The sequence below is a fragment of the Ostrinia nubilalis genome, chromosome 28 (genome assembly GCF_963855985.1).
Source record: "Ostrinia nubilalis chromosome 28, ilOstNubi1.1, whole genome shotgun sequence".
NCBI lineage: Eukaryota > Metazoa > Arthropoda > Insecta > Lepidoptera > Crambidae > Ostrinia > Ostrinia nubilalis.
Window position 1 is genome coordinate 4036698 of NC_087115.1, and position 12425 is coordinate 4049122.

At 37.3% G+C, this 12425-nt stretch overlaps 1 protein-coding gene across 1 annotated transcript in view; it reads left to right on the forward strand.

The window, feature by feature from the left end:
- The window catches only part of LOC135085207 (zinc finger protein 43-like), a 17855-nt gene continuing 5430 nt past the window's right edge, over window positions 1-12425 (forward strand). Inside the window, exons 1-8 of the mRNA XM_063979961.1 lie at window positions 1-404; window positions 822-959; window positions 1719-2198; window positions 6400-6591; window positions 7944-8056; window positions 9164-9274; window positions 11504-11635; window positions 12171-12242. Of these exons, the coding sequence (XP_063836031.1) occupies window positions 261-404; window positions 822-959; window positions 1719-2198; window positions 6400-6591; window positions 7944-8056; window positions 9164-9274; window positions 11504-11635; window positions 12171-12242 (1382 nt within the window). The 5' untranslated portion in view covers window positions 1-260. The remainder of the gene's footprint in view (window positions 405-821; window positions 960-1718; window positions 2199-6399; window positions 6592-7943; window positions 8057-9163; window positions 9275-11503; window positions 11636-12170; window positions 12243-12425) is intronic.

Sequence of the window (12425 nt, forward strand, 5' to 3'; positions counted from 1 at the left end):
TTGTTTTTGTTGTGTTTTTGCGGTTTCAGATTTTATTTATTTTACCTGGTAGATATTTCTAATTTTAATTGATTTTAAAATATAAAAAATAAAGCCAGTTTTGATTTAAATAAGGATAATCCAAGCCATCTTAGCCATCTTCGCGTTAACGCATCAAGCAGTTGTACCAAGTCCCATCGAGCGAATACGAAGTACATAAATAAGAATTTCACGTGAATGCAAAGTTTGAAACTTAAGTTTTAATAAGTTGTGGGTCTAAAATGGAGGACCGTCCAGAATTATTACTGAAGAAATTGTGCTGCACGTGTCTAAGCCAAGATCGTAAGCTAATGCAGCTGTGTAGACTCAATGAAGGAGTCAACAACTTGTATTTGCTGCTTTCGTACGACTCTGAGGCTTACCGAGTAAGTTTAACACTACTTTAACCATAAATGCACAAAATCTTTATGAAAAGAGTTAAGAGAGTTTTAACATTTCAAGTCATCTTTTTGTCAGCATTTTATGTAAATGCTTGATGTTTTACTTAAGGGCTTCATATGGGATGTTAAATAAATAAAAAACATCCCTGGCTCACTGGTTGAGCTTGATTTTGTTACGTATAATGAACAAAGAAACATTTTGCACAGAAATATATTATTTTTTGTAATGACAATACAATTTCCTGTCCAATCTACAAAGATTTATCAGTTCATGTTAATTCAGTCTGAACTATTGTGGTCTTTAATGATAGCAGAACCTAAATACATTCATTGTGTTTCTAAATTGTAACAATAATTTATCTTAAAATCAAATGATTTATTTTGTATTATTTCAAATTCCAGGAGGGTTTCTACAAGGACACTGGCAACTGGTATATTTGCTGGGAGTGCTGGGCCGTGATGACCAGGATCTGCAGGTTCCGGAGCCAGGCCTGCGCCGCACAGAAGCAGCTGGCTGATATCGTTGACGGACGGACTGACGTTAGTATAAATGCGTAAAATACTTATCACAGGAGTTATTGCAATCTTATATTGTAGTTGTTTTAAGTCAATAAAGTTATTTATTATTAATATAGTTTACTAGCTGTGTCCGCAACTTCGTACGTGTGAAAACCCGTTTTCGCAACATTATTCATTTTTACTCTGCACCTATTACTCGTAGTGTGATGGTATATAGCCTTCCTTGATAAATGGGCTATCTAACACTGAAAGAATTTTTCAAATCGGACTACTTCCTGAGATTAGTGCATTCAAGTAAACAAATAAACAAACTCTTCAGCTTTATAATATTAGTATAGATAAAACTGACTAAGATATGGTCATATTATGTATTTATAATTAAAACAGGTGATTAAAGCTGAGTGCCATATCCTTAATTTCAACTGTGACTATAATTTTAACAAGAGTTTTTGAGTTGAGTATGGAGTTTGACAGATTTTTCCTTTAATGTGGTGGAACCCAGGGTAAAAATGGTGGAAAAATTCACTAGTCATGTTTCCTGTTTATAAATTCAATTGACTTTTGATTCTTAAGCTGGAAAATGACACATCAAAACTCTTAAAAAGATACTGAAGTGGTGTTGCAATTTAAGCAATATTATCCTTGCTATCTCATCTATGCATTGTGCAATACCTTTCAAATACCTGTAGATTTTAGGGCTCCTCTGTAATTTATTAATCAAGAGATAATATTCTAGTTTTTGAACTCATCTTACTTACAACTACAATTTTGATATTACAGCTAAAATTCTTTAACATCTGCCTCTCCAGACTATCAACCGTACACAAAACATCTTACGATGAAACTATTTTGACCAATTCTGATCATGAACTCTTAGAAAACTTCATTGACTGCGGCCCAGACATCAAGACTGAAAGTGATGAAGACATTCCTCTATCTGAATTAAATAGCACCTCTTTGCTCGATGACAGAGAGTATTCTGACACTGGCAGTCAAGAAAAAACAGTGCAACCTGTTTATAAGAAAAGAAAAAAGAAACCTGACAGCTCTAAAAAGAAGTCAAACAAAAACAGTTGCAAGCTTGATAGCGATAAGATATGTTTTATAACAACAGAAATGAGCATAGAAGAAATGCTGGAGAGTAGAGAGAAAAGAAAGATGGCGTTGTGTGCGAATGCGCCATACAAATGTGAGTCGTGTATTGAGGTGTATAAGAGTCAAATTGATTTGGATAAGCATTTTTCAGATTTTCATACTGAGGTGAGTTTTTATGTACCAGATGATCCTAAAAACTATACTCCGATGAAGCTAACTGCGCACCTAGCTGGAATGCCGATAGCCGAACGGTGAAGGTCGGACTGGCCGACTCGTGATCCGGGGAACGCGGGTTCGGTCCCCGCCGCCACTCGACTATCGTGGTGAGCTCACTCGTGATACAAGCATATTTAGCTTAGTACGAGGGGCTAACGGCAGTATTAGTAATTACACAAATTACTAATAATCTTTAAAAAAAAATGGGACTCTCCCACCCACTCACTCGCACTCGCCTCGTCCGTACCAGAACGGCGATGTGACGTCATAACGCCAGTTGCGCAGTTAACTCGACCGGTTTATATTTATACTAGCTTTCCGCCCGCTGCTGCGCCCGCGTGGAAAATTGTCTGTCACAGAAAAACTTTATCGCGCGCGTCCCTGTTTCAAAAATCGGGATAAAAACTATCCTATGTCCTTGCCCGGTACTCAAACTATCTCTATGCCAAATTTCATCAAAATCGGTTCAGTGGTTTAGGCGTGAAAGAGGACAGACAGACAGACAGAGTTACTTTCGCATTTATAATATTAGTATACAGGGTGTCCCGTAATGCAACGTCAAGCCGGAACTGGGTGTTGAGGCAAGTTATGCTGGTTATCAGAAAAATATAAAAAAAAATCTATGTGGCATTTTGTCAAAATAATAGGCATTTAAAAAAAATCAAAAAATTCTACTCCCGGTGACGGTCTTTTTACTCATGTTGCCACAAATCTTCACTTTTTCAAAATTTTTTTTTGTTATGTAACCCTGAATAATGCTTCTCTAAATTGTTATCAAAATTACAAAACCAGCTGCTCCAACTTGGATGAAAAAAATACATTATTCCCAAAAAAAAAAATATCAAAATAAAAATTTTGCCTAGTTTAAACTGACTGTACTGAAAAAAAATTGTACTACGCGAGTGTGGCAAGTGACGTCATAATTTGGCGCATTTAGTAAGGATTCCAAAATGGTATAACACTTTGTAAAATCTTGGTGTAATTGTCGACAATTTTTGTTTATTGGAAATAATCCCGTTTTTAACTTTATCTACCTTGGTTAAAAATATTATTCTAATGTGCCCAAAATTCAAGTTTCTGGCTTAAGTGAGGTGGAGAAGCCATTTTAAAAAGTATGAGCGGGACGGAGAGGGCCATCTTACCAAGCAGGGATGTTATGGATATCCGTAACCGTAACCGAAACTATCGGATATCCGAAATAAAAAAATATCCATAACCGTAACCGAAACTGATTCAAAAGTTACAGATAGTTTTAGTTTCGGATAAAGGCGGAGTCTAAGGGTACAATTCCAAACTGCAAAACTCTATGAAATCTGCAGTATACACGCCGCAGCTGCAATGCCGCGCTGCCGATTTCATAGAGTTTTGCAGTTTGCGGTCTGCGGCCCGTCTTGGAATTGTACCTTAAATCTTAATATCTGTTACCAACTTGTCTGGCATTCGCTGGCACCATCTAATATGCAGGGCCGGATCGTGAATTTGTGGGGCCCTGGGCTGAAACTACTTGGGGGCCTATCTTAGTACTCAACTAATAGCCATGCCAAAAAACTGTTTCTATAATGATATAATATTATTCTTATTATACATACATTGTGAGTCACGATAAAGTGCACATATGAAAATAGGTGAAACTAGACCTATTTTTATCGACAAAAAAGAGATCAAAAATTTTTTGAGATTTTTTTTATTTTTTTTTCTGCCAATTACTTCTTGTAAACTAAGAGGTACATCCTGATAAAATAAAAACAGTAATAATGCTAAATAACAGGCGGTACTAAAAATACATAAAATACCCAGAAAATGCCAAAAATAATAAAAAAATATACTTTTTGAAAAAATCTGCTTTTAAATCCGTGTTTTTTTGGTTATTTGACAAATTTCCCCAAAAAATGCCCCCATAACAGGTGGTTTTTATTACTTTGTATTATTCTCTATCGTATTAATTTTGTAAAACCAAAAATCGGAAGTCTCTATCCCTATCACAACATTTGCTATGATCGTTTGAACAAAGGCCTGCCACCACATTATTCTCCGCTACAGGTAGAGACAATTTTCATTTTAACTAAAATGCTTATTTTACTTCGAAATCTTTTGTTTTTATTTGAAATGTAACTTGTTTTTATCAAAATTACAAATCTAGAGCCACTTTCATTTTCTTTGTTAACGAAGCGTTGAATGGCGCGCCCGGAGAGGCTTAGTTCAAACGATCATTGCAAACGTTGTGATAGGGATAGAGACATGCAATTTTTAGTTTTACAAAGGTAATACGATAAAGAATAACACAAAGTAATAAAAACAACCTGTTATGGGGGCATTATTTGGATAAATTTATCAAATAACCAAAAAAACACGAATTAAAATGCAGATTTTTCTCAAAATGTATAATTTTTTTATTATTTGTTGCTATTTTCTGAGTATTTTATGTATTTTTTTAGTATCGCCTGTTATTTAGCATTATTACTGTTTTTATTTTATCAGGATATACCTCTTAGTTTAAAAGTTATTACGTTTTCTTTACAAGAAGCAATTGGAAGAAAAAAAATATCTCAAAAAGGACATCATCCGTTTTGGTCCAAAATCAAAAGTGCCGGCCAAAAAATAAAAGTGCTGTATTCTGATAGAACACGTCCACCTTAGCATTTGTTACTATGGCACCAAAGCTGTAGCACCACTGTGCATCGTAGTATTTGAGTTCTAAAAGTATGTCTTTTTAACATTTACAATTAAACTATTTACTAAAACAAATGTAGTATCTTGCCGAAACATGGCGTTTTTAATATGTTTTGGTTAACACGATGTACTTATTGTCGTTCATAATACACCGCATACCCAAAAAAATGCACTATGAGTACCTACAAACAATAAAAAGGAATAATAATAACTCGACGCACAGTGGTGCTACAGCTTTGGTGCCATAGTAACAAATGTTAAGGCAGACGTATTCTGTCAGTATACAGCACTTTTTTTTGTTGGCCGGCACTTTTGATTTTGGACCAAAAATATATGATACGTTTTTAATCAATATTTTCTTATGACGTTGTCAACGTTGTAAACCGACTTTACAGACAACTATTTTCTTTTTCTTCAAATTATGGCCTACTTTTTAGCGGGATCTGGGGGCCCCTTGTAACCCCGGGGCCCTGGGCTGCAGCCCAATCAGCCCATAGGTAGATCCGGCCCTGCTAATATGCCAGCCTGTTTTACCTTTATCATACATAGGTGTCGTCTTAGTTGGTACATAAAGTAGCTATGTGGGTCACGCTCACGCAGCATCTTGCTATTTGTATTATACCTACATTTTTGAAATTCTAATAATTCCGTAACCGAAATTATCCGAAACTTTCGGATAATCTGAAATGATTTCATATACGTGACCGTAACCGAAACCGGTATAATATTATTCTAATATCCGTAACCGTATCCATAACCGAAACTTCATATCCTTATTATCCCTGTTACCAAGTACAAGTGCAGGCAGAGCAGGTAGTAAAGGCGCGCGCGCACGGGTGACTTTTGTCACAGTATGTCAACTACTAATTACTGTCATGGTGATAAAAGTTTCTGTGACTGACTGTACGGTAGTCAGTCACAGAAACTTGAATTTTGGGCACATTAGAATAATATTTTTTAACCAAGGTAGATAAAGTTAAAAACGGGACTATTTCCAAAAAACCAAAAATTGTCGACAATTACAGCAAAAATTTACCAAGTGTTATACCATTTTGGAATCCTTACTAAATGCGCCAAATTATGACGTCACTTGCCACACTCGCGTAGTACATTTTTTTTTCAGTACAGTCAGTTTAAAATTTTTATTTTGAAATTTTTTTTGGGAATAATGTTTTTTTTTTATCCAAGCTGGAGCAGCTGGTTTTGTAATTTTGATAACAATTTAGAGAAGCATTATTCAAGGTTACATAACAAAAAAAAATTGGAAAAAGTGAAGATTTGTGGCAACACGAGTAAAAGGACCGTCACCTGGAGTAGAATTTTTAGATTTTTTTTAAATGCCTATTATTTTGAAAATATGCCACATAGATTTTTTTTTATACTTTTCTGATAACCAGCATAACTTGCCTCAACACCCAGTTCCGGCTTGACGTTGCATTACGGGACACCCTGTATATTTTATCTACTTTGTTTCTTTCAGAAAGGCACACATAATCGATGCGATATATGCATGTCATACATACAAACTACAGCGCTACCAGCTCATAAGAATGCACACTACCTCAAATATACCTGTGTGCTGTGCAATATAACAGCGTACAGTTCCTTGGATATGGTGGACCATTTGAAAACTGACCATTCTGTGAATGAGACTGTAGTGAAGAAAAATAAGGTATTTGAAATGTTGGTTATGATTTTTTTAAATTTTTAATGTTAGATAAAGGGTAGACGGACAATTTCACATAGCGCCATCTAGTCCCAAAGTAAGCAACTAATATGCTTGTGTTATGGGTGCAAGCTTAACGGATTGATATACTACTTCTAAATTTTTTTCAAATACATATTACCACCATTATACCATTAAATACATATTATACATGGTACCAACCAGACCCGTCACAGAAATTAAAATTCATCATTTCAATTTCTTCATCGAACCCGGCATCTCTCGGTGTAGTAGTCCGTTTCGAACCACTACACCAAATGGCCGACAAAATGCAGCAGTAATGCAATAAGGCTTGTTTCAACTCCAATCTAAAGCCCGGTCTGTAAGCACGTAGAATTTTGTCCAATGACCCCAAGCTACCCATCCTTATCGCTCGCGCGTAATTATACAGGGTGGAAACGATAAGTGATATCACTCGATTATTTCTAAACTATACAAGATATCGAAAAACTGGTTACTGATCCTGAAAGTGATTCACGAGCTCTTTTAAACGGTACCAATAACAGGTTACAGAATAAACGGGATCTATCCGAAAATTCAATGTTGCCAGCTTCCATACTAAATGTATGCCAACCACTCAATATTAAAAGTGTATTTTTTTAAACTTTAAATAAACTCGTAAATTGCATTCTTAATTAAAATTATTAATGGAAAACATTGCTTTTAGGCTTTACTTGCTATAAAATTTGCTATAATATTATCAAGAGATGAGTACCATATCTGTGATAGACGATAGTACTAAATGTATGGAAGATGGAAACATTGAATTTTTAGATAGATCCAGTTTACTCTGTAACTTAATATTGATACCATTGGATAGAGTTCGTGAAGCACTTTTAGGATCAGTAACCAGTTTTACGATATCTTTTATAGTTTTAATATTATGAGGCTGTACCAAATGTATGGAAGCCGGAAACGTAGAATTTTCGGATAGATCCAGTTTATTCTTTAACCTATTGTTAGTACCGTTTGATAGAGCTCATGAAGCACTTTCAAGATCAGTAACTAGTTTTTTGATATCTTGTATAGTTTAGAAACAATCGAGTGAGATCACTTATCGTTTCCACCCTGTATTGCTGTCGCGACTGTGCGACGGGCGCCCGCAGTGAGTGTGCGAGCGCGACAGCAACATAATTACGCGCGAGCGATAAGGACGGGTAGCTTGGGGCGTGGCTTGGGGTCATTGAACAAAATTCTACGTGCTCGCAGACCAGACAATAAGTTAACAATATGTATTTTATAAAACTCGTTTGAATCAGTTAATGTCGCTTTATTATTTATTTATTTGAAACCTACAGGATGAGAAGGCACGCGTGCTCAACCCGGCCTCGAAGCCGCGACGGAAGGCGGCCATGACGGACAAGCGCACGCCGCTCGGATACCAGTGCGCTGAGTGCGACAAGTACTTTGAGTAAGTTAGTAAGAGTTATGGTTCTCCCACATTGCCATTAGAAAATGTTTGATAACATTAATAAACATTTGTTAGCAAACATTTAATCACAAATGTTAAAAAATGTTTTTATGTTGGAAAATGATTAGTATCGTTAGTTAACAAATTATAACAAAAATTAAACATGTGTTACCTTTTGTGTGTGTTCCTCTAGCTTTAAGCGTTTGGCGCATCCAATAAGAGCGCTTTTTCTTCTTTTTTAAACAAAAAATGAAAGCTACTCCAATGAGCAAATCATTTCTTGTAGACGCCCTCAGAACGCTAACCAAACTGCGAGCCAACACCAGATTTAAATGTTATAAAATATTAGTAAACATTTTCTATTAGTGTAGGAGCACTTATAACATGTAACAGTTCCTAACAAAATGTAACAATTGACAACATTTGTTAGTAAATGTGGCAATGTGGGAGCACCATTAAGCTTAATATTATTGGCAGGCAGCAAATTGCTCATAAGATAGGCCCCCTTAATTGATATTTATTGTCCATGGTGCATATCTTTTCTTAAGGGTTATTAAACCTTTGTTTGTCACCTGTCATTCGCTCTGCAATAGAGGGAAGTCAAACTTTAACTTCGAACTCCTCCTATGTTCTTCTGATTAATTTCGTTGCGGGTCCAATGACAGTTTAACTTTCCCCCGGGACAAACTTGACCTTCACTGGTTGGGTTATTGGCGGTTAAGCTGTAGATCCTGGCTACACAGGAGTTGCAGCAGTGGGAACAAGAAGTGGGAATAGTCCCGTTAAAAGGTTGAGCTCATAGCAGACTTATCAACTCTGAAAGGGATCGTAACCGTATCAACTCTAGGCGGTCAGTATTCATTGTATGAAACTTCATACTGCAACGCTCACTTATCCGCACGGTAACGTAAACGCCTCGCTTCGCGGTTGACAGCGAAAGGCGATGACAGCTCGCGAATGGCGATACGGTGTTGATCCCTTTCAGAGTTGATAAGTCTGCTATGACCTTTATAAGGAATATACAGAGTGGGCCAAAAACTTTGAGGCCATACATTATTGTCACGTTTCACATAACTTTTATATGACTTCTATTTTATCTTCATCCAGGAACAAGAACCAAAGATGGAAACACGTCCAGCGTAGTCATAGAGAAGGCTACAAGTGTTCAGTGTGCAGCAAGCGATTCGCGTTCAAAAACAATCTCACCAGACACGAACAGTGAGTATCTTCTTCTTTTTGATAAGACTCCACCCACAAGGTGGATCGACGACCTGATAAAGGTAGCAGGAAGGCGCTGGATGCAGGCCGCTACCAACCGTGCGATGTGGAAGTCATTGGGGGAGGCTTATGTTCAGACTGGTTCAGGAAACTACAGGGTGTTTGGTAAATGGGTATATGAGCCGACACTAGCCCATGTTAACATGGGCATATAAATGGTATGGTGAAGTCAGAAATTGGATATCATCATTTAATTTTTTTTAATTTTCATACAATAATTTGGTTGAAGGAACTTGATTATGATCAGACTGAACAGCTACTTTTGCGGTAAAGCGGTCGCTACCTCCTCGCCGCAGAAATAGCCGTTCAGTTTGTAGGTAGGTACTTACACGGATAAATCACAATTAGGGAACAAGCAAACACAAGAAACAACTAACACATGCACACATTCACACAAACCCACACACACAATATCTCATACTCACACAACTTTTGGTACGAATTAATTTGGTGTTAAGTAAAAAATCATGTAATTTTTTTTTTTTAATTTATTTTCTTATTATATAAAACTGATCGAAAGAGCGGGCGTCTCCTAATACAGGTTTTCTAAACTTAAAAGGAGACACCCAACCCCTGTAAATGTGTTTTATAAGAAAATAAAGAAATTTTGAATTTTGAATTTGAACAAAATAAATTTTATAAAATCCGATTTATATGAAAATTAAAATAATTGAAATTAAGATATCAATTTTCTGACTTCACCATACCATTTATATGCCCATGTTAACATAGGCTAGTGTTGGCTCATATACCCATTTACCTAACACCCTGTATAATTCCTCATTATAAGTCCAGCGCTTAACTCAGGTGACATTGACATGTTATGTCGTGTCAGAACATACAAATCTGAAGTCTAGCTGACGTTTGATGTCTCCAAAACACCCTCCCGTGCCGCTCCCATACCTGAGGCGCTGAGTGAGTTAAGCACAAGACCTTTAATAAGCAAATCATCTAAATTACATACAGGGTCATCATCATCATTTCAGCCATAGGACGTCCACTGCTGAACATAGGCCTCCCCCAATGCTTTCCACGTTGATCGATTGGTAGCGGCCTGCGTCCAGCGCTTCCCTGCTACCTTTACGATGTCGTCGGTTCACCTTGTAGGTGGACGTCCCACGCTGCGTTTTTCGGTACGCGGCCTCCACTCCAGAACCTTGCTGCCCCATCGGCCGTCAGTTCTGCGTACTATGTGCCCTGCCCATTGCCACTTCAGCTTGCTAATCCGTCGGGCTATGTCAGCGACTTTAGTTCGTTTACGGATTTCCTCATTTCTGATTCGATGTCGCAAAGAAACACCAAGCATAGCCCTCTCCATAGCACGCTGTGCGACTTTGAGCTTCTGTATAAGGCCTATAGTGAGAGGCCACGTTTCCGAGCCATAAGTTATCACTGGTAACACACATTGGTTGTAGACTTTCGTCTTCAGGCACTGCGGTATTTTGGACGAAAAGATGTTACGTAGTTTCCCGAACGCTGCCCAGCCGAGTTGGATTCGACGATTGACCTCCTGACATACAGGGTGTCCCAAAAATATTCATACACTTTGTCAAGCCGAAGTCCAGAGGTAGAACATTACTGGGGCTACTCGAATTAGCCCCATGTATGTTCCACGATTTTTGATGGATTTTCAGAGGGCCTAGTGTGAGTTTACACAAAAAACCGGCCAAGTGCGTGTCGGACTCACGCACAAAGGGTTCCGCCATTTGGCTACGGAACCCTAAAAAGTGGTCCCCCCCCCCTCTCACTTCTAAAATAAGAAAATGAAAAATCTAAAAAAAACATATGATGTACATTACTATAAAAACTACCAACGAAAATTGTTTTGAACGAGATCTAGTAAGTAGTTTTTTTTTAATACCTCGTAAATCGTAAACCGCTTATTACCGCGTAATCTTTCATACAAATAACTTAAATTAAAAAATAATAATTTTAATTTCATAAATGTTTTAGTAATAGAATGTGTTTCTTTAATTGGCTTATGTTCAAGTTGTATCTTCCTGCACATTTATGTACAATTTAATGCTGTTGAAACATTGTTAAACAAATAAAATAAAATAAAATAAATCAATGGTACGGAACCCTTTGTGCGTGAGTCCGACACGCACTTGGCCGGTTTTTTATTTTGCTTAGGATGAGATTTGAACCCGCGATATCTATGTTTCCCAGGATGCACAAAGGCCCGCCGCCTAGGCAGGAGTGCCCGCAGTGCCACAAGCAAGTGCGCGTAGACCTTATCAAGGTGCACGCCCGGATACACACAGCCAGGCAGGGCTTTGTGTGCGTGGAGTGCGACAAAAGGTATATACAGGGTGGCTTTGAAATCGTTGGCATCCTTCTAAATAATATAAACTATAACTCAAAGGTGACCGACTGACAGTGATCTATCAACGCACAGCCCAAACCACTGGACGGATCGGGCTGAAATTTGGCATGCAGGTGGATGTTATAACGTAGGCATCCGCTAAGAAAGGATTTTACGAAACTCCACCCCTAAGGGGGTAAAACGGGATCCTCGCGGACGAAGTCGCGGGCGGTCGTTAGTCCTTTTAATATAAGACTACTCATGATACATAGTGCATTCATTATTCAATTTTTTTAAAGATTAGTCGCTTTTCAAATTAAATTTTAAATGAACAATTTTGTGGGTTCGATTCCCGCCTTAGGGAGTTCGATTTTTTCAAGATATTTATTTATAAATAAATAAATAAAAGGTAAATAGATATTAAAATAGACAAAGTGACTTACCTTAAGATTTCCGCTTAGTGACGCTGACATAAATACTTGAGTTTTTACCATAATTTGCATGCTTAAATATTTTTGATTTGGTTTGTAGGTTCGCGAGTCGAGCGTCTTACGAGCATCATTTGAAGTACACCCAAGTGCATGCTCCACAGTTGCTGTTAAAGTAAGTAATTCTTGAAAGAAAGAAAGAAAAAATATTTATTTGGTACTTAAAATATATTTTTTTCTAATTTTTTACTTACCTATATTTTTTTACCAGCTGTGCCCCGCGGTGTTACCCGCGATAAAACGTAGCCTGTGTCAATCCAGGGTGTCAGCTAACTCCATACCAAATTTTATTAAAATC